At 40.4% G+C, this 22,420-nt stretch overlaps 1 protein-coding gene across 17 annotated transcripts in view; it reads left to right on the forward strand.

Annotated features, from left to right (window-relative positions):
- LYPD6B (LY6/PLAUR domain containing 6B) overlaps positions 1-22,420 on the forward strand; it is a 176,826-nt gene that overhangs the window by 122,958 nt on the left and 31,448 nt on the right. For 5 of the 17 annotated variants that reach the window (XM_063790502.1, XM_063790501.1, XM_016949801.3 and 2 more), the window contains one exon: positions 53-81. The exons of the other annotated variants lie outside the window; for them this stretch is intronic. In XM_063790502.1, coding sequence (XP_063646572.1) covers positions 53-81 — 29 coding nt within the window. The remainder of the gene's footprint in view (positions 1-52; positions 82-22,420) is intronic. 17 annotated transcript variants of the gene reach the window in all.

A 22,420-nucleotide genomic window follows, 5' to 3' on the forward strand; every position in this document is an offset into this window, starting at 1 on the left:
TGTTTAATTGATGATTGCTTTTTACTTGGTGCATTTTGTCTTTTGGTTTTAGGTGTGGTGCTTACTGCGCAGGCTGACCAGGTTAGTATGTCAGGCCTGATTCCATTTTTTTAGGTGAAGACATCAAATCAGAGGTTTGGTTTTTCTGAGGGCAGGTGGCAAATGCCAAGGAATGCCTGTGTGAGGCTTCGGGGACTGGGCCTGGTTGTCTCATGGTCTTCTTCTTGGCTATGAAGGCTATCAACTACCAGCCCAGAGGCCTTCTGCCTGTCAAACAGGCCTCCCACTTTGCATCTGATGGCTGGAAGAGAGGGAGGAAACATGCAAAGGAAATTGCCTAAGATTATGAGCTGATCTGGCCAGGGCCATGTTTATGTTCCTGTTTCTTGCCTAAAGAGCAGATTGAATTATTAGCACCTGTGTTTGTTAATGATAATTATATGTTTCAAGTACAAAGCAGAATTCTGTAAAATATCTACTAAGATGCCTTTCTAAATGGATAACATTTTATGACCCTAATAAGGCCCAAGACAACAAGCAGGAATTTGTATATTATCATCACTCTTTTCCCCGGGGCATATTGGGTGGTATGTGAGCTGTAACTTCAACTTAAGAATCTGCTAGTAAGAAACCCAGAGGACTTGAGGATCAGAGGAATGACGGTCTAGTCATAAGACATATGGGAACATTGGGTCATTTTCCAAAACAAGGAAACGTAATTCATTGTTAGTAACAGTGTTAAACAGTGTCAGGATCATCATCATCATGATCACCGTGGTGATAAAATGTAACTCTATTATTAACCATCTCTATCACCACCATCACTACAGGTAACATTTGTTTGTTCTTACTGTCTACCAGGCAACACCCTAAGCATTTTGCACGCATTCTCTCACTCAATCTGCACAGCATTCCTGTAAGGAAGGGTCTATTAATATCCACCTTTTATAGTTGAGGAAACTGAGGCTTACCTAAGAGATTAGGTAAGTTGCCCAAAGTTAGACAAGCTAAAAGGTGGCAGAACTGGAATGTAACCCATTGAACAGCACTGAATGGGGCCAACCCATGTGGAGTATTTACGGCTGTGCTTTACTCGATGTCCACACTCACCCCTGCTTGCATTCCCTTTTGTCCTGACCACCACCTACTGTTGACACTCTAGCTATCTCTTCTGCATGAAGGTAGCCAAAAAATTCAAGAGCATTTAAGTAGTTCAAGATCGTTAAAGCATATTTGGCCTATGGAGAACAGCAGAAAGAATTAAGAGTAAAAATCACCCAATTTTAAAAGGTGCCAGTTGTAGTCATGAACACTTTAGTGTATTTTGCTGTTGTTTTCCCCTTTGTGTTTACTTTTCTCACATAGTCTCTATGTACTTAAGTTTTGAACTTTAAACGTAACCAAGTCGTTTCTTGTGCTTTTGCCTATTTTAATGGCTGCTGAGTACTCTATTACATGTGTATGGTTAGAGAGCCTTAAGTCTACTCCACAAGAAGTTATATCCTTGACTTGCGCCTACATGATAAGTGCGGAGTTTCTGCTCACCATATATGATAGCTCATTTCTGTTTTCTGGGCAACTGGGTGGGAATTGTGGGGTGCCTGCGTCCCCTCACATTTTAAATACCTTGCATCTTGAGAGGGGTCTCTGTGGGGGGTGGGGCAGGAGTCCTGCTTGCCTGGAGCCCAGATTCAGCTCTGTGCCAAAACTAGCTGTAAGTTACTTTATTTTATGGCATCTTCATCTGTGAACATCTCATCAGCTCTGTAATTCCACACAGTCAGGAGTTTTCTGAACTCTCTTGATTCATAACCTGAGGAGTTTCAATAGATGCAGCAATTTTGGTTGGGCTCAGTGGAGTTACTCTGAGATGCTTTAAGCAGGGAATTTTGTTTTTCAAGATGATCAGACCTGTAAGCTCTTGGAAGGAGAGGGTCTTACTTTTATATAATTCTTGCCATTCCCGCCTCTGCACCCTCAACAAACTTCTTCCTCCATGCTGACATACCCACAAAATAGACAGTACAAGGTATGAAATCAACAAACAGAAGAACAAACAAGTAATGCACAGACAAAGGCTACCGGGCTTGTGTAAGAACCTTTAGCATCATGGCTGTCCAGCTTATCAAATAATTGAGTAAGATTGTTTTCATTTCAATGTGTTAGCTTTGTTTATAACAAATGGGGACTTAAGCCTCCGGATCCTCTCATCATATATTTCAGAGTAATTTCCCTATAAAGTTGGATATCAGTTCTTTCCTCAGGTTACAGGTGAGGGAACACTGATTTATGGAACTTGCTATTTTTTCCCCCTGTGTCCTGGAGTGAAGTAACCTTTTGCTTAGGTCACAGTAAAATCAAAGCTTAGAATGTAATCATTCTCTTGTTTTGGGAAGGGAAGACTTTTGCTCTAACCTGTGGGGTCAACAATTGGGTCTATGAAATAAACTGACAACAGGCAGTTTAACAGGAGAAAAGGTATGCAAATTTATTATATGCATGAGTGCATCATAGGAAAAAAAGTGAATATCCAAAGACATAGTCAGATTTAGGAGCTCATATATTCTCTTCGCAGGAGAGAGAGGAGGAAGGACGTAGGCAAATAAGAGAAGAGTAAATGATTTTTTGGGAAGATGAATGGGCCCTCAGAAGAATAGATCGGAGATACGGTAGTTTGTGACAGAGTTTGTCTGGGTGGGGTGTGTGTTCTAGTTTCCTTACCAGTGATAAGATTTAATCTCCTCTGGTTGATGAAACTTCTGTAGAGGGAATTGATGACAACCTAGTTTCTTTTGGAGCATCTGTCTGTCTTTAGGCAGATAAGGGGAGCTCAGAGAAAGCCTCTCTCTGCACTTGCTGTTTTTCAAATGCCTTCAGCTCAAAATAATCATACTAATACAGTGTGTTTTGGGGTGGCATATCCTGAAGTCCTTCACTTGCTTTTACCAGCAGAATAAAATGAAGGCATTCTGGGCGTCCTGCATTCTTGGAGCTACATATCTGGACCATGGATATGACATGATTGGTTCTGACTGGCTCCCCTGATTCTCCCTTAGTGATGCTGATCTTGAATTTTGTGACTCATGCCATGAAGGTGTCTACCCACACTGTTGTGCAATATCCAAGACCTGTGGAATAACACTGCTTCCAAGGAAGCCAAATTCAGGCACTTCTGGCTTTGTATTCTATTGCAGACTAAAAGGAACAAACAAAATCCTGTATTCCCACGATATCCCTCTACAAGGATCTAACTTGGCACCCTACCTTGGTGCTGAAAGCTTGCCTCCATCTTCCCAAATTTGATCACTAATTGGTCTTAGCTTTTTCCAAGTGAATGTGCTGCCTCACTGGCCCTAGGTGGGTGAGATAAGAGCTTGGAAACACCTTGTGATGATTGGTAAACCTGCTGGCAAGTGGCCTGGTTTTATGTGTGTGTGTTTGAAATATTATTGATAATAAAGCCTCATTTGTATCAGTGAGGGCTCTGCATCAGTTATCTATTGCACAACAAAACACCTCATACATAGTGGCTTAAAACAACAGCTGTTTAATTTGCTCATGATTCTGTGGGTCAGCAATTTGGGCACTTTTGCTAATATTGCCATTTGGGCTCAGCTGGGTGGTTCTGTTAGTTTCACCTGGGGTCACTCAGGCCCCTGTGCTCAGCTGGTACCTTGGTGCTAGGTGATCTAGGGGATCTCAGCTGAGATGATTCATTTCTGCCACATGGTCTGCCCCTCCAATAGCCTAGCTCAGCCTCCTTGACATGACAGAACTTTCTGGCAAGAGGACAAGAGCAAAAACTATAAGCTTGAAGCCTAAACTCAGAAATTACGTAGCCTCTCTTCTGCCACATTCTGTTGGTCAAAGAAAGCTATAGGACCAGCCCAGATTCAAGGGGAGGGCATTGGAAATAGACTCCACCTCTAACTTGGAGTAGCTGCAAAGAATGCATGGCCATTTTAAATTTATTGCAGGCTCTTAACTTTGTTATAAAAGCAATCTGAAATTACTTTAAAATTATTTTGTCATTTAAAAATCCTGGAATAGGGATGGTCTTGTCAGCCCATCTGAGAGGAGTCTGGAAAGTGGAGGTCTTCAGTAATGTACCTAAGAATATAATAAAGTTAATAACAACACAAGCAGGCACTAATATTGTTTTTACTATATGCCCAGCACTATATGGAGTCCTTTAGATATCATAACTCATTTTGTCATTACAAAATCTTATGAATAGGTGTTATTTTTATCCCTAACTTATAGGTGAGAAAACTGAGGCACAGAGCGGTTAAGCAACTTCCCTCGAAGTCATACAGCTAAGTCGTAGACCTGGGATTCCACTCCAGGAGGTCAGGCTTCAGAGTCTGCATGTTAACCCTAATGCTTCTCAAGTTAATGGAAATTACATCTTTCTGACTCCTAGCAGAGTTCTCTCTTGGACTGTGTGGTTTTTCTAGAGACAGGGGGATTGGCTATTTAGAGATGGTTGCTAGGCCTTCCTGGGTACACCCAAGTGGCCAAAAATAGTTCTGTCACATTATAGGAGACCCTAATTAGATGTAATAAAGACACTTATTATCCCATGGAACACAGAGTAATTCTCCTGAGCCCAATGGTATTTCCTGGGGGTAGGGGTGGAGGTAGAGGGTTCTTATTCTTCTCTTTGGTTGGCAAGCATTTGAAGAATGAGGATATTTAATAACGCCCTCTATAACCTTTCAGGTAGCCTCTTATTTTTTGGTTTCAAGTAATCAGAAAGACTTAGCCCCAAAGAAAAAAATGTTGTGTTTATTTAGCTTTTTGTTTAAGGGCTATCCCAAGGAAAGGGTGGGTTGATAGCCTTTTTAATCTAGGGTTTGTTGAACTCAATTCAGTCCAGTGTCCAGGTAGAACAGGTGGTTTATCTAAGAAAAATGACAAATTTTGCTGACATTTTTGAGGTCACCCTTGCAGCCATGAATAAAGTGGCTCATAGTACCAATATGAGTTACAATAAGAAGTTACTTAACCTCTCTGTGCCTCAGTTTTCTAATCTATAAATTAGGGACCCTTTCTGTTTGAGGGGCATGGCACATTTAGGAGCCAGGACTAGACTTGCGTCTCCAGGATGGTCATATCTCACTCTCCATTTAGCTATGGAGTGTGGGAGAGACTGCCAATCTAAGGCTTAAGGGAAGTCACTCTGGCTGTCTAGCATCTTATCTCCCTTAAATCCCATCCTTGTCTCTTGACTCTACAACTGGCCTCCTTCTGACACCCTCATCGTCTTATGTGGGCTCAGGTTGGCATCAATGTCTGTTGCATTGCTACCGAGAGTGTTTGCTACAACTTTAAACTCATGAGAATTTGCATGTTCACCCTAATATGGACTCCAGCTAGAATCTGAGCTGGAAAATGGGCAATCTGGACATGCATGGTCCCACCAGAGAGGAGAGATCACAGGATGGGGACTAGGGAGACCCAGGCTGCAGACTGCCCCGCCCCTTCCATCATTGCTCACCTTCCCACACCAAAAACTTCTCAGGACAGCTTTCTTGCTTGTCAACCACAACATCCTAGGGTTATTTTCCCCATACCAGTGGAAACCCTGTTACCTTCATAATCTTTTCCTTCAACTAATCTTGAAGAGTTTATAATCCTCTTCTGCATTAAGTGTTTTTTTTTCTCTTGTGGATGCTCACTTTCCTCGTTTCTTATTCAAACCAGCTGGGACAGTTTATCCCCTAGCATAGAAATGAAAACCTGACAGACAGGTCTCTGCAGTAGAGATTGGGCTGGTTCTCTCTCCAAACAGTATTTTACTGTTGGCTGCTGCAGCTGAATAGCTCAGCCTGCCATTATGACAGAATGGCCCAGAACAGACCACAGGCAGGAAGCGTCTTTTGTTTCAGGGGGCTTTGGAGCTGTTTTTTCCCTGCCATAAACTTAATTGCTTTCTGTGATATATCTGGCAAACCTACCACTGTCCTTTTTGCTGCCTCCTGCTTGGTCAATCAGGACTACCAAAGCCTGCAGCTTTGCTTTTTAGGAGGTTTGGTTGATTAACATGAGTTTGCCTTTGGCTTTTGCTAACATTGCCTTTTTTGGGGCACTAGTGGTGCCCAGGAGAAGGATGTGAGTGTGGTACGTGTGTGGGGAGGTATAGATGAGAGACAGCTGGGTCTTCTGGGACAGTGGGGGAGCAGGCTCAGGAAACTGTGGTTCACCACAGGGTCCTCACGTGCATGAGTAAGTCATCCTGCTTCCTGAAAGGGAGGTTTTATTCACCTTATCACCATAGAGGATGTTTCAGATGTGGCAATTCCTTTAAATCACTGCAATTCTGACTCACCCTAGGATTTCTGGGTTTAATTGCTCCCCTTTCTTGTTGGTTTTATGACCAGTGTTGCAGGAAAGACAATACTTGAAAGTCTGTGGAAGCCCCTTCTTTTTATATTTTTCTTTGCAGTGACGATGATTGCTTAACAATAATAAACATAGAAAGAGGTTTTTTTATGTTTTTTGTTTTTGTTTTTGTTTTTTTATAAAGACCTTTGGGCCAGATGTGGTGGCTCATGCCTGTAAACTTTGGAAGGCCTTGGCAAGTGGATCACTTGAGGTCAGGAGTTCAAGACCAGCATGGCAAACATGTCAAAACCCAATCTCTACAAGAAATACAAAAATTAGCCAGGCTCAGGGGCATTTGCCTGTAGTCTCAGCGACTCAGGAGGCTGAGGCAGGAGAGTTGCTAGAACTGGGGAGGCGGAGTTTGCAGTGAGCCAAGAGATTGCACCACTGCACTGTAGCCTGGGCAACAGAGTGAGGCTCTGTCTCAAAAAAAAAAAAAAAAAAAAAAAAGAACCTTGCTCTAGGCTGGTTCCTGGTGAGGAAGAGGAGCTGGGGATGGTGCTTTCAATGGTTAAAGGCATATTTACACATTTGCACATGCGCCCGTCAGGTTCCAGTCCACAGTAGCAGCCACTTTAGCAACGTTCTCATAATCCTCAGTGGCACCTTCTTTAAAGCTTGTTATCAACAATCCAACCAAAGCATCACATTCCAAATTTAACTTTAACCTGCCCTTGAAATTTCATCCTTAGAAAGTCTTTCTAGAATGGAGATGAAAACCTCATCTGTGTCTAAATACGACAAGCCCATGCCTGATTTGCCTGTTCTCACCATGGTCATTTCCATATTTAAGCTGTGAATATTGAGTTCTGTCTGCTATCAGCTGTGGCTCCCCATGCCTGTTCTCTGAATGTAGGTCTTGCTAGAACAAAAAGGGTAAAGGTTGTTATTCCTGGATGGCAGATCTATGTAACCACCAGTGTGGTGCCACCAGATAGACAATGAATGAATGTGTTTGGACAATAATATAACCTGCAGCACACACTCTGATCATAGGGGCCTAGCTTCTCTTTTGCATTAAGCCTCAGGTATTCTTTGATCAAGTGTGTGGTCAAGTCTTTGTAAGTTTACTTTGGGGCCTTAGCAGTATACCCAAACAGATTGTTGCCAAAATCACACATGGTATGAGCCTATTTAGGTATTATCTAACAGAACTCTAATGGGCAACAATTATGTAGACAGTTACTTGTCATCTATTAAATCAGTGTATTTTCTATAGGTTTTTAAATAGTGCTTCATTTGTAATTAAACTGTATTTTAACATATCCCCTCAAAAAGGGTAAATTTGAGTAATGCACTATGGAAATGGTAAGGAGATTCAGATTAATTAGGAAATGATTAATTCAGATTAATTAGGAAATACCCTAATTCATGCATGGACCCGCTCTTGGGGGTCTAGGTGAGAGACCTAGCTGTCTCTCACCTGTCCATCTTCAACACACACATCACACTCATGTCCTTCTCCTGGGCACCACTGATTCCCCAAAACAGGCAATGTTAGCAAAAGCCAAAGGCAAACTCATGTTAATTAACTAAACCTACTAAAAAGTAAAGCTGGCAGGCATTTGTAGTCCTGATTGACTAAACAGGAGGAAGTGTTACTCTGGAAGTCTGATTGGAGCATGACCTTGAAGGGGATAAGGTTCTCAATTGTCAAGTCTTTAAACTGGACTGCCATTTTAGAGGCTTTTACTGTTCCTTGTCAACATATGTGTTTGGCTTGTTTCAAAAAGACACTGCATTAGTTGTATACAAGGGATTCCTAAAATAACCAAGGGAGTGACCTAAGAGAGACAACCAGCTAGTGTTCCCATAGGATTTTTCTCCTGAAACTGAAGTTACAAATCTCTTCTCTTCCATTTTTCACCTATCAGTCGATCCCTGTTATCACCAGAGGCCAGATGGATAGTTCTGGGGATTGTCTTCCTTGAGTTGTGAGCTGAAATGCAGACTTTAAATACAGGGTTTTAAGATGTTAGGGAGGAAAGCGACATTGATTTATTTGTTCTGTTCCCTGCCAGCCTGAGAAACCTGTCCCGTCAGGTAGTGAACAACTGTTCTTATCCTAACTAGCAACTTCAAGAAAACGATTACTCATCCCATCATTACCACTCCCCCTGAGTCATCCAGGCTGGTACATTTTGGTTTCCACTGAATAAAAATCTCCAGGCAATGGGAGTCTAGGGCCAAGGTTTCTGTTTAGTAATATGAATTATATAAATGTGCCTTGGACATGGAAGCTGTGGATCCTTCTGGAAAGATATTTCATAGGCCCAGGTCTTCAGCCATGTCTCTATTTGAAAAATTGTATTGGTCAGTATTGCCAAAAGTGGCCATCTTAATGGTCAGTACAGAATGATTATGTGAGTGACCAGATGATACAGCTAGTCTGGTTGATCACAAGGGCAAAGATACAGCTATGAAAATGGATAGCTATTTGCCTGTACCTCTTGCTTGTAATTTCATAGTCATGTTGCATGTTAACCACTCAGTATTCATGGGGGATTTTAGTAAACCTTTTTTCAGGCCTTGTTCTTGTGACAGTGCTGAGAGGGCTTTCACACTTGACATATGCCATCATAGATGAGGACTATTGAAAGGCAGCTGGAGTCATTTCCATTTTACAAATACCATCTGTCTTCTATCACGTCACTGTTCTCTGTGCTATTCTGTTCTCTGTGCTATGTCCTGTTGTGCCTGATTTGGGAGACAAATGTGAGACTGGATTGTCCTGGATTAAATTTGGATGTATGGGTAGTTATAGAAATCAATATTGATAGGCATGTGTGTTCAGTTCATTTCAAGGTTTAGTTTATTTCAAAAGTCTTAATATTTATATTTATTACAGATCTAGAGACACATAGCTTTGAGTAGGAGCTGTATTTTGAAACATCATGGTTTATGGGAAAACCTGGCATGTAGAAAATCAAAAGAAAGTACTCAAGGCAGAATGCTGAATGTAAGTTTGTGGGTTAATAGAAAATCCTACCTTTTTTCTACAAATTCCCAACTAATCCTTCCTAGGTTTAAATAAAACCAACAGTCACTATTCTAACAGCTATTCTGTCACCTTTCTCTGTCTTCAGGCACTTGAAATACATCATTAAACAACACAGAATTAATCCCAGGCCCTTTAGACTTTATACAGAGCTTCTTGGGGCAGGAACTTTATCTTCTTCATCTTGAATCCTGAGAACTAAGAAAAATAAATGTTTTATAAGCAGGCATGTATGAAATAATTAGTAGCTGTGAAAATAAAACAAGTGGTGATCCTGAAGCCCTGGCAGTTTGACAGCATGTCCTGTCGGGTCAGTGTGAGATAGGACCTGGTTGCAGGTGGGAGCAGCCACTCTGGGACTCTCGGATAAGGCCTGAATGGAAAGGCAATAATGTGTGCCCGGGAGCAGATTGACTTTACCATTGCCTGCGATTCCTGTGTGAAATAGGAAGGCTCAACCCAGGCAAATGCTAAGGAAGCAACACCAAGTCTTTTATTACTCTCCACAACATTTATAGCCAAGTCCTATTCCATGCCCTTCTCCTTGAGGCATTCTGACAGTCATTTTAATGATTTATTTTCTTTTTCATTATCAAAAAACAAATAAAATATTTTATTACCTTTTGTGTAGACTTGATGTCTTTCTCTTCATTTCATCAGTATCTGGGTCTGCAAAATTCCCCTTCCCTTTCAATTTTTATAACTCAAGGATAGGAATTCTGTTTTTCTCATTCCTTACGTGAGAGCTCTTTTTTGAAGTCTGATTTTTTTTTTTTTTGATCCTATATCCCCAGCCTATTTTCTTGTTGTTACTTTATATCTGTGAGTGGGATAGGTGGAGAGGAAAGGAGTATATGGAAAGGGGGACTCAAGAAAGGCCACATCTTTACAATAACATATGGATGGCAGGGAAAGGTTTTGAATAAGAAAAACATTTTTTCAATGCTCTTCTCCACTATTTAAAGATGTAAGAACATTGGCGCTATGCTGCTGAAGATGTTCTGTTGGTTTAGGGAGAAAACACTCTACTACTGAAATTTGCTCTGTGATTTCTTTCCTAGGATCTACAATAAAAACCAATGATCTATGTGAGAGCCCATGGCATTGTGATTCCCCTCCATCCTGAATTGCATGTCTTCAATTCAAGCACCCTGCTTTGTGGCTCCCAGGCCCCTGGTTTCTACCCTCTGCCCTTTTGGCTCATTTCCTCCTCATTTTCCGTATGCCTTTGTATTCGTTTGTTATCATGCTGCTACTAAAGATATACTGAGACTGGGTAATTTACAAAGGAAAGAGGTTTAATTGACTCACAGTTCAGCATGGCTGGGGAGGCCTCAGGAAACTTACAATCATGGCAGAAGGGGAAGCAAACATGTCCTTCTTCACATGGCGGCAGGAAGAAGAAGAATGAGCAAAAGGGGGAGAAGCCCCTTATAAACTTATTAGACCGTATGAGAATTCACTCACTATCACAAGAATAGCAGCATGGGGATAGCCACCCCCGTGATTCAATTACCTTCTACTGGGTCTCTCCCATGTCATGTGAGGATTATGGAAACTACAATTCAAGATGAGATTTGGGTGGGGACACAGCCAAACCATATCACCCTCCTTACATTAAGGTATCAGCAGCAGGATCTCCTCCTTCAGACCAGTCATCATGGGCTTCAAAACCTACCCGACCACATGCGTGGATTTGTAAGGGCAAAGCTTTTCTTGGAGAGGTGATTTCAGGTCAGAGTTGATGCAGGATGAGATTATGCCTTGTTCAGTGGTACAACCAGGACATCTGTTCTGTGGACCTCCTAATCAGAACTGGATGTAATATTCCAATGGTGATCACACTCATCATGATGGTCTGGGATGCCCAGATAGTTAGTAAAACATTATTTCTGGGTGTGTCTGTGAGGATGTTTCTAGAAGAGATGAGCTAAACTTTAATTGGTAGATGGCCCTCTTCTATGTAGGTGGGTACTGTCCAATCCATTAAGGGCCTGAACAGAACGAAAAGGCAGAGGAGGACTGAATTAGCTCTCTCTGCCTGACTGCTTGAGCTGAGACATGGATGTTCTGCCTTCAGTGCTCCTGGTTCTCAGGCCTTCAGACTCTGACTGGAATCAACACCATTAGCTCCCAGCTCTCCAGGTCTTCAAACTATACCACCAGCTTGCAGATGGGGCTTTTTGGCCTTTCTAATATCATAAGCCAATACCTTTTAATAAGCATATATATATATATGCGCTTATATATATGTGTGTGTACATATATGTATATATATTCACATATTTATATATATGTTCTATGGGTTGAATTTCTCTGGAAAAACCTGACTAATACAATCGTGAAGAAGAATTTTGTTTGATTCAGGATGAGGTTCAGTTGTGCATTAGTTTCTTTAAGCAGCAGCACTATTACTGTGTTTTTTTTTTTTTAAAAAAAAAGACATGGTGTTTGTAATTACTTATAATTCATATAGACGAATTGCTAACTAGCAAGGTCTTGGTTATTCTTTGCCCGTTCTGTTGATTATTTGAACCATAAGTTTATATTTAACATCTTGTTGATTTCAGCTTGATGCTTTAGTCTGTCAGGCCTTTTTTTTTTTTTTTTTTTTTTGCATCTTGATTCTGCTATGAAACATAGTAGCTGCCATTCCTGGCTTTGTGCCATCAGTAAGTTTGATAAAATGTCTTCTTATCTTCATTCAAATAATTCATTCATTCAAGTAATTGATAAAAATGTTAACTACAATAAATGACAGAGTTCCGCAGGATACTATTAGCACATTTAGGGTTGAGACTCATCTATTAAAAAAATTATTTGGCAGCTTATAATTTGCTATCATTTCCCTAAGGATAGAATATTCTATTTATTGCTTTGCCAAAATCTAGGTTGTGTATGGAACTCTACTGATGTAATATCTTGTAACCATGTCACAAAAGAAGGGAGATTTGTTTGGCTTGACTTTACGTTATGATACACATCCTGGACCTAACTAATCACTTCCTTTTTTTTCTATTTGCTTACAAACCAGCTACTTATCTGCACATTAATCTACACCTTTATTTATTAATTCAGAGATTTGTTTATTTGTGAATGTTCAGTGTCATGTCTAGTACTCAGTTTACAAGACATGGTTCCTGCTTTCAGAAACCTTATAGTCTAATTCTGTGAAGAATGTCAATGATAGTTTAATGGGAATAGTATTGAATCTATAAATTGCTTTGGGCAGTACGGCCATTTTCACAATATTGATGCCTCCTTTCCATGACCATGGAATGTTTTTCCATTTATTTGTGTCATCTCTGATTTCTTTGAGCAGTGGTTTGTAGTTCTCATTGAAGAGGTCCTTCACTTCCCTTATTAGCTGTATTCCTGGATATTTTATTCTTTTTGTGGCAATCGTGAATGGGAGTTCATTCATGATTTGGCTCTCAGCTTGGTGTAAAGGAATGCTTGTACTTTTTGCACATTGATTTTGCATCCTGAGAATTTGCTGAAGTTGCTTATCAGCTAAAGAAGCTTTTGGGCTGAGATGATGGTGTTTTCTAGAAAAAGGATTGTGTCATCTGCCAACAAAGATAGTTTGATATCCTCCCTTCCTATTTGAATACCATTTATTTCTTTCTCTTGCCTGATTGCCCTGGCCAGAACTTCCAATACTATGTTAAATAGGAGTGGTGAGAGAGGGCATCCTTGTCTTGTGCTAGTTTTCAAGGAGAATGCTTCCAGCTTTTGCCCATTCAGTATGATATTGGCTGTGGGTTTGTCATATATGGCTCTTATTATTTTGAGATATGGTCCTTTAATACCTAGTTTATTGAGAGTTTTTAACATGAAGGATGTTGAATTTTATCAAAGGCCTTTTCTGCATCTATTGAGATAACCATGTAGTTTTTGTCTTTAGTTCTGTTTATATGATGAATCGCATTAATTGATTTGTGTATGTTGAACCAACCTTGCATCCTAGGGATGAAGTCTATTGTTCGTGGTGGATTAGCTTTTTGATGTGCTGCTGGATTCCTGTCAGAGGTTGGGGGGGGGTGGGAGGAGGGAGAGAATCAGGAAGAATATGGATACTGGGCTTAATACCTTATGAATGGATGATCTGTGCCACAAACCACCATGGCACACGTTTACCTGTGTAACAAACCTGCACATCCTGCACATGTACCCCTGAACCTAAGATAAGAGTTGGAAATAAAAAAAAATTTATCATCTAGTGAAGGGAAGAGATATATAATTATAATACTCTGTGAATAATCTCTTTAATCTCTTTCTCTCTCTCTCTCTCTCTCTGTGTGTGTGTGTGTGTGTGTGTGTATGTAGTCAGGTGTCACTTAATGACAAGAATATATTCTGATAAATGCATCATTAAGGCATTTCATCATTGTGCAAACATCATAGAGTGCACTCACACAAACCTAGATGGTACAACCTACGATACTCCCATGCTATATGTTATAGCCTATTCCTCCTAGGCTACAATCCTATACAGCATGTTACTCTACTGAATACTGTGGGAAGCTGTAACACAGTGGAAAGTATTTGGGCATCCAAATATATCTAAACATGGAAGAAGTACAATAAAAATACTGTATGAAAGATAAAAAGTGGTACACCTGTATAGGGCATTTACCATGAATAGAACTTGCAGGACTGGAAGTTGCTCTGGGTGAGTGAGTGAGTGGTGAGTGAATGTGAAGGCCTGGGACATTATTGTAGACTTTAAAAACACTATACTTAGGCTACACTAAATTTATTAAAAATATTTTTCTTTTTTTATTAACTAATTTTAGTTTACTGTAACTCTTTATAAACTGAAAGATTTTTAACTTTTTCACAGTTAAGTAATAACATTTAGCTTAAAACACATTTTGCAGATATACAAAAATATTTTTTCTTTACATCCTTATTCTATCAGCCTTTTTTCTATTTTTAAAATTTTTAATTTTTGATTTTTTTTTTTTTTTTTACTTTTTAAACTTTTGTCTTAAAAACTAAGACACGAACACACACATTAGCCTAAGCCTACACAGGGTCAGGATCATCAATATCACTGTCTTCCACCTCCACATCTTGTCCCACTGGAAGGTCTTCAGGGGCAATAACATGCATGGAGCTGACATCTCCTATGATAACAATGCTTTCTTCTGGAATACCTCCTGAAGGACCTGTCTGAGGCTGTATGCAGTTCACTTTTTAAAACAAATAAGTAAAAGTATACTCTAAAATAATAATAAAATATAGTAAATACATCAGCCAGTAACATAGTCATTTATTATCAGGTATTATGTACTATACTTAATTGTCTGTGCTATAGCTTTATACAACAAGCAGCACAGTTAAGTTTGTTTACACCAGCATCACCACAAACATGTTAGCAATGCGCTGTGCTATGATGTTATGACTATGAAGTCAATAAGGGATAGGAATTTTCCAGCTCCATTCTCATCTTGTAGGACCACTGTTGTGTATGCTGTTCATCCTTGACTAAAACATCATTATGCGGCATGTGACTGTATGTGCGTGTGTGCACACAGATGTGTGTGTTTGTGTTACTTGTATAATAAAGATGGAGTTTTATAAACATAAAAGAGTAAATAATACCTAGTAAAGATGTGTCCAAGAGAGCAGACAACCACCTGGTGAGCTCAGGACAAGTTAAGTAAAATTTGAGCTGGGCCTTACAGAATAAGGAGTCGATCATTAGTTTCAGAAAGTGTGGCAGGGTATTGCAAGAAAGGAATAAAACCTCCATTGATAAGTTGTCTGGAGCTGGACTCCAGATGCCTGCAAAGACCCCTCTGCCTGCCCCCATGACATCCTAACCCCTGACCTGTGGCTTGTACTTGGTCATGTTATCTACTGACTTTCTTGCCCTTTCCTCAACCATTTGATTCACAGACTTCCAAACTATGTCTGATGTTTTACTTTGGTGGGGCCTTCAGGCTAAACAGGTAACTACAGGCAGTTGATAAGACCTGCCTGAGGGCCATCTATATGCTAGCATGGTAGCCACCCCAAAGACTACAGAAAGCAGTGGATTTGGTTCTAAAAGACGTCCCATGCAGCCATATAGAATGCATACCTGACAAACTTTAAAATTAGAGTAGCACCAATTTTAATAAACCAATAATAACTCTGCTAAAAAGTGCCTCTCCCCATACACACACCCACCATCCCCATGTCCCTGGTCATCTAAACATCCTCACTTTGAAATGTCTTACCTGCTTTCATCCTCAGTTGAATTGTTTATGAAGATTTGAAGTGGATCAATTCAGCTGTGTTTGCATTCTGTAGGGCATGAAAAATGGTGTTTCAGTTATTATTGTGGTGAACTGAGGAACCAAATGCGCAGTCTGGGTTTTTAGATTGCAGGTGGAATTGGCAGCATCTGTGGTTAGAGAAATGGCCCCCAAACACGTGAACTGGGTAAATTTGATTAGCGTTGCATGGAGAGAGCCTGGAACTTCCCAATGCCATTCTTCAAATGCATTTCCAGCTACTCATTTGGTGGGGAAATGCTTTTATTTTTCCATTGTTGGATCTCTGTTTCCATCGAATATGTAGCCATGTGGCTAAGGTGGTAACTAACAAAGCTGGCTGGGGTTATGTTTTTAGTATCTTGGCAGTAAAGAGAGATGTTTATTTGGTGACCTTAGCTCTGCTCCCATTTGGCTATTTCCTTCTGTCTCTTATTCCCCTTCACCTTGTTTCTTTGGCAGCCAGTAGCATTGCTCTTTGTAAAGAAAATGGATGTAAATTACCAGGGGAAATGAAACAACTCATACATTGATTTTTGGCTTAGAGGCCCGACATTTTGGGAGTCAACAGCAGGATGCTTTGCTTTGGGATCTGCAAGGGATTGGAGTAGATGGCTAATGCTCTGTGAGCAAATCTCATGCCTGCCAGGTGCTTCTTCATTATCCATTCCCTGCAATGAGCAACTTTAGCAGGCGATGTGCAGAGACTGTTTATAGGACTGATGGTGGTTCACGAAATCTGCTGCCCAAACAAGAGAGCTCAAACTGCATCTTCTCCTTACACAACCTGGCACTGTATCCCTTCTGCAAGAGTTTTTTTGTTTTTTTTTTTTGTACTATTGAAAGTGAATAGAACTGGAAGTAAGGTAATGTTTATCGAGCACTTATTATATGCTAGGCATTGTAAAACACACTTTGTACTTAATTAATGTAATTTGCACTGTATTTTTTATAATTTACTCTGTACTATATCCCTAACATTTAAGTATTACTGTCCTGATTTATAGATGAGAAAATTGAGATTCCAAGAAGTATTTTTTCTTTCAGGTTAAACAGTTCCTAATAGTTCTTAAGTTGAGGATCTCAGAAAAATATCCTTGACTCCAGTTAAATCTAAAATACACTAAGTCTTAAGAATAACTCGTGTTCCATTAGGGGCCAGAGAGGTTTAAATACTCAGGCTGAGAAGCAATTAGGCTTCCAGCACAACCTTTCCATGTGGATTCAGCATATAGACAGTGTCCATTGTTCTTTCCTCTATCGCCATCCAATAATGTCAGGGCTTTCATATTTAGTTTTCATCTTTTAGAAATTTATTTTAAAGTATTATAAAGACAACATCTTATCCACCACTGTGATCTAGATGTCCGTGCAAAATTAACTAAAAGTCAGTTTCCTATCACTTTACTCCCCCCACCCCCGTGAAACTGAACAGTGCTACCTGAACATTCTGTCCTTTCAGCTGACAACAAACAACGAAGTGACGGAGGACATGCAGTGTGTAGTCCCTGTTCACAGAGCAGAGCCTGTCAAAGTCAAGGGACTCTGCATCTCCATCAACTTCAGACACTGGCAGCTAACTCACCTTGCTTTTGAAATTTTGTTTTCCGTTAAACTTGAGAAATGCCTTTAATGCTTTCTTCCTGATACTAATACATTGTAGACATGATCTTCTAAGCCTAACGGCTGTTTTATGAGCTCCTGGAAACCTGTCAGTTGTATATATTCTTCTCTTTCTCAACAAATGATGCATCCCTGTACTTACTCTAGCCAGTGGGTCTTGTCAATAAATCTGTCAAAGGCCAGGCCAGTCTGCACAAACATGCTCTCCACCTTCCCCGATGGAATGAGAGGCGGCCCTTTAGAGCTTGGTGGGATGGAGATTGCTTTTTAAAATCAAGCTCAAGAATAAAAGTATATATCAATTTTCATTTCTGTCTACTACTGTCGTCATGAGATTACTTATTTTTCCTTCATTAGCCAATTTGTAGATTGCCAAGTTTGGGAGTGGGGAAAGAAAGTCGCAGCGGTACACACTGACTTCAGAATCACCAACTAGCTGCAGGCAGGAGACGAGTGCATGCTGGCTGGCCTGCTCCCACCTCCCACAGTGATGCTGAAGTGCTAGTCCTTCAGGAAGAACCCAAAGGGAGGCTTGTGTATTGAGTTATCAGGCTGGGGACCTGAGAGCCTCAATTTCTCCTGGCATAATCATGAGTCTTCAACGTGAATTAGAAAGCTCTGCAGTTATGCAGATAATTTTCAGAGATGGCACACACAGTGTTTTAACCCTCAAACCAAGTCTACCAATCTCAGTAACTCTTAGTAGCTATCTGGCAGTGCCGATGACGATGATAAAATCTGTAGCCTTTATGTTGGTGAATTACTTATGATGTATAGAGAGCTGTGTGACTTATTTTAAGGAGATTTTATATTCCTAACAGGGGTGATTAAAAAGACAGACTCTATAGCTCAGATCAGCATATGTGCCACAAACGTGTTTTTCCATCCATATTTCTAACTGGGATGTTTCTGTTAGCGGTGTTGGTGAGTGCCTGAAGGTCATTTTGATTTATTATTTTTTAAACCAGGCATTCAGAATATCCAGGAGTTAATCAGTTCGCAGAGACCTGCTAATTCATAACTTACAGTCTCTTGCCACTAATGTCACTGTCAGCAAAGTCACAGTCCCCTCAGCATCCTCCATCTTGAAAGGGTGACGTGCTGCCCTGCCAGCGGAAAGCTTACCTGGCACTGTTGGTTTGTGTATCATCTACATTCTCCCCAGTTTTTCTAAATTAACAATAGGAAGCATAGTTGGTTGAGGAATTCTTTTAGTTAGATTAGGTAATTCACAAAACTGGTAGGAAATCGTTCAACCTAAGTTAAAACCAAAACAGCCATATCTTCAGGAGACATTTTCTATAAAATTTTATCACTTTTATTTATTTTATTTTTCCTGACAATAATAAAAGGAAAGGAAATGTCGGAAATGGAAAGTCTGTCCCTTTGTAACTGGCGAGAAACTGGGTTTGTGTTTGCCTAACTTTTCTCCTGGAAGATTTAATCAGTATTTGCTGTCAAAGAAGAGAAATGCTCTAGCGTCTGCGAAGACACTTTGTCTGTCTCGATAAACATAGTTAAGGTGACGGTATGCCTTATGTGAAAAGGTGTGGGGAATACTTTTTTAGGATTCGAATACAAAAAGACAGATTTACTAGGGGCTCTACTGGGTTTTTTTCTCCCTAAACTTCCTGATTCAGCGGGCAGTGCAGGAGCTGGTACAATGTTATATGCTGTTATACCAGTGAAACCAGCTGGATTTAATGATTCCCTGCTTCTGGGTCATAATTCTTTGGTAACTGCGAGAATTCCAAACTTGCAGCACTTCTTTATCTTCCCCAGGGCACACCAGCCCTTTTCTTAAGGTGGTTTTTGTTGGTGGTGGTGGAGGTGGATTTTTATTTTGTTTTGGCCTTAGTCTTAGCCCCCCAGAGGAGACTAAAGTGAGGAAAAAAAGAAATTATGAAGTGTTGAACTATGAATGAGTCAGAGGAAGTATTAACTAGACCCTCTTTCCTACTGGAAGCATCTTAAGCTTAATTTGTGGGCAGGAGGCTCAGCCCTGGAACAGGCTCCCGGTCTCACTTCTGGCGATCTGAGGCCCAGCCTGGCTGCCTGTGGCCGGGAGCTGTGTCCTGATCCTTGATCCTGGCTGTGTGTGCTGTCCTGGTTAGGACATCTGAGAACCGGCTCTGCCACAGGCACAAAAAGGACCCGGAAAGAATCCTGGCCCTGGGGCTTCAAAGTACACGAAGTGATTTTTGTTCTTTCAGTCCTCAGTTGCCCAATTTGATGTACTTTAAAAAGGCCTCTCAGTGGGCCTCACCTGCTCTGTGACCTTGGACCAGGCTCTGTACTTCTCTGGTCCTGCTTCCCAATCTGTCTGTGGCTGGGGCTGGACTAGATTGTTGGCTTTTCAGATGTGTTAAGCTATGGAAGCCTTTACCCAAATAAAATTTTGTCGAAGATCCTAAAAGAAGCAATTTTATAAAATCAAATCTATTCTCATTTAAATGGGGGTGAGGGACCCAGAGTACCTACCCCACACCCCTCTCAATTCCCCTTCATCTGTTGGAACTCCAGCAGGGTTGTGGGGCCCCCATCCATTCCAGTCTAATAATAGACTGGCTGAGTTCAGGAAGTCACATTAAATGGAGGCCTGAAAATGCAGGTAATTTTACCTTTGTTAATCCTGAATCCTGGAGACGGCGTATCTTATAGGTTTTAAGCGAACCAACCTAAAATGGCTTAATCCATGTTAAGTTTGTAAACACCAATCATCCCCTGTCCCTTGTAGCCAGAGTTGTTCAGCTTTGCTGTTGTTCAGTGACATGAGATGACAGATGCATCTGTGATGAATTCTGCCAGGATACCCACCTTAATATCTCAGAACTACATCAGGCCCCCAGCCACTCTCTGCTGGATTCCAGAAACCCAGACTCTTTGCCTCCCACCTTCCGTCCCTTGAACCCATCTAGCACAGGAGAACACTGTATCAACTTCCTTAAACTTTGCATTGATCTTGGCAGTCTCCTTTGCAAAAAAAGTCTCATTGCTTGAAAGATTCTAACTCAACTCCTGACTTTCTGAATCCTCCATGGATAATTCCATTTTCCTATCATACCCTATTTTCCTTCTAATACACTTCCTTCTAATACATAATCCATTTCACGAAATCATTCTTCTAGTCTCTGCCTCTAAACCTGTGGTCATGCTCTTTGCCCCTGTCACTATTTGCCTTTCCCCATGAAAACCTTACATCCTATTTTTCATTCAACAATATCCTTTACAGTTCACCCTTCAAATTCTTCTTTCTTCTCCCTCCCATGGCAAGGAAAAGGCAGCATGGTACGGCAGCAAGATTATGGAACTGGGAGAGAGCACCATGGCTGCCGTCTGGAATTCTGCCGTGTATCTGCAGGGTGCCCTTGCCTAAGCCCCTTGACCTCTTTGGTTATAGTTTCCTCATCTGTAAGTGGCGTTAATAACATCTCCCTCACCTGCCTCACCATGTGGTTGTAAGAGTCAAAGAGGTATTGTATGTGAATGCATTTCATCTAATTTAAGCACCTTATATTTTTAAATTTTTGTTATTTAATAGTAAGGTATGTATGAGGTATAATCATAATCATTTTCTGTACCCTATAGCACTCATTTTAAGTCTTTATTATACGCTGCCCTGTGCTTACTCCAGTTATTTAATGCATCATCAGTTTTTTGGGTCGAAGAGTTTTCATATAGTTTAAAACTCCATGGTGGTTATCACAGTGTTGACCACACAATACGTACTTCGTATGGATCTGTTTAATAGAACTTTGATTTCTGATATCCTCCAACACCTACTATTTTTGGTGTGCTGGCAGTAGCAGCCATTTAATCATCAGATAAATACTTGAAGTTTTGGCAATCCTCCCACAGCAAGATTGAAATTCTAAGGATTTCAAACAGACATGGAAGACCTTAAGAAGCAGCGTAAATAAGTAAGTTGCTTGGGTGAGATACTCTCTTGAAAATTAATTCAAGTGGAACTCAGTCCTAGGACTGCTTAGAATGAGTCCAGCTGTCAGTCCCTTGAATCAGCACTGCCTCTCTAAAGCTCTGTGGATGCTCACAACCAACAAGGAGAAAGTCCCCTTCAGTAGGAATGCATCTCAGACTGTCAGGATATACTGTTATTTACTGAAGGGGCTGCTTCAGAAATAGCCAAATTGCCCTTCGATAGGGTCAAGGGATTATGTATTTTAATAGCCCACATTACTTTGCGTTCAACTTTTTCCTAGTCAAATACTTTCCATGAGAAAATGTTCCTGTATTAAGTTATGTCCATTATAAAAGTGAGTGCTCTTAGTGCTTCAGTAAGGGGATGGCAAATACTTCTTCATGTAAGTGGAAATTATTTCATTTTGGATCACAGAGAAATATACCATTTTTTTTAGATAACTAGAATATCTTTAGGAAAATAAGGTGAACATGTGATAAATTCTTATCAGGGAAACAGGCATTCTGGGTACCACTTAATACACTGAAGATTTAATTTGCAAAGGATAAGTTGGTGATCAGTAAAATTTAATTTTTTTCGCTTTCAAGCTTGATGTATCTACTGTACCTTATGCTTCTGGAAGAAGTAAACTTTGTTGGAAGGGTGAAATTTCTAAACCAGAAGTGGAGATAGAAGAGCTATGGAGTTTGCTGGAAATCCTCTAAGTAGGAGATTGCCCAATTCCTAGTTTAGGGTGCGTAGACTGAGCCTCAGCAAGATACCTGGTCATACTGCAAACCTAAGCACTTGTCTGTACCCATCCGTTTATTCTGATGACATCTGCAGAAAATCCTAACCAGTGTGCTTGCTTTCTTTTTTGTTTTTTTAAGAAAATATATTTTTTTTCCTGAGACATTTGTTCTATGTGGCCAATCTACAATGTGTGTACATTTGTTTTCTGCAGATGTGCTTATTTCTGGGAACATCTCTGCATGGTTTCAGCATAAATAATATGCTTCCCTACCTACTATAAGCTACAGAAATTACTGGCATTTTAGAATACATGTAGTAGAGTTAGTAATGCTTCATAACTCATTGTCCCTATAGCAACTGCCACATGTTTGCAGTTTGTACATGGACTGCCTTCATCACTATATTCAAATCACTTTAGGACATGGGCCATGTCTTACTTAAATTTTTATTTCTAGTTCCTCATATAGCGCACAG

This window comes from Pan troglodytes, chromosome 13 (genome assembly GCF_028858775.2).
Source record: "Pan troglodytes isolate AG18354 chromosome 13, NHGRI_mPanTro3-v2.0_pri, whole genome shotgun sequence".
In the NCBI taxonomy this organism is placed as follows: domain Eukaryota; kingdom Metazoa; phylum Chordata; class Mammalia; order Primates; family Hominidae; genus Pan; species Pan troglodytes.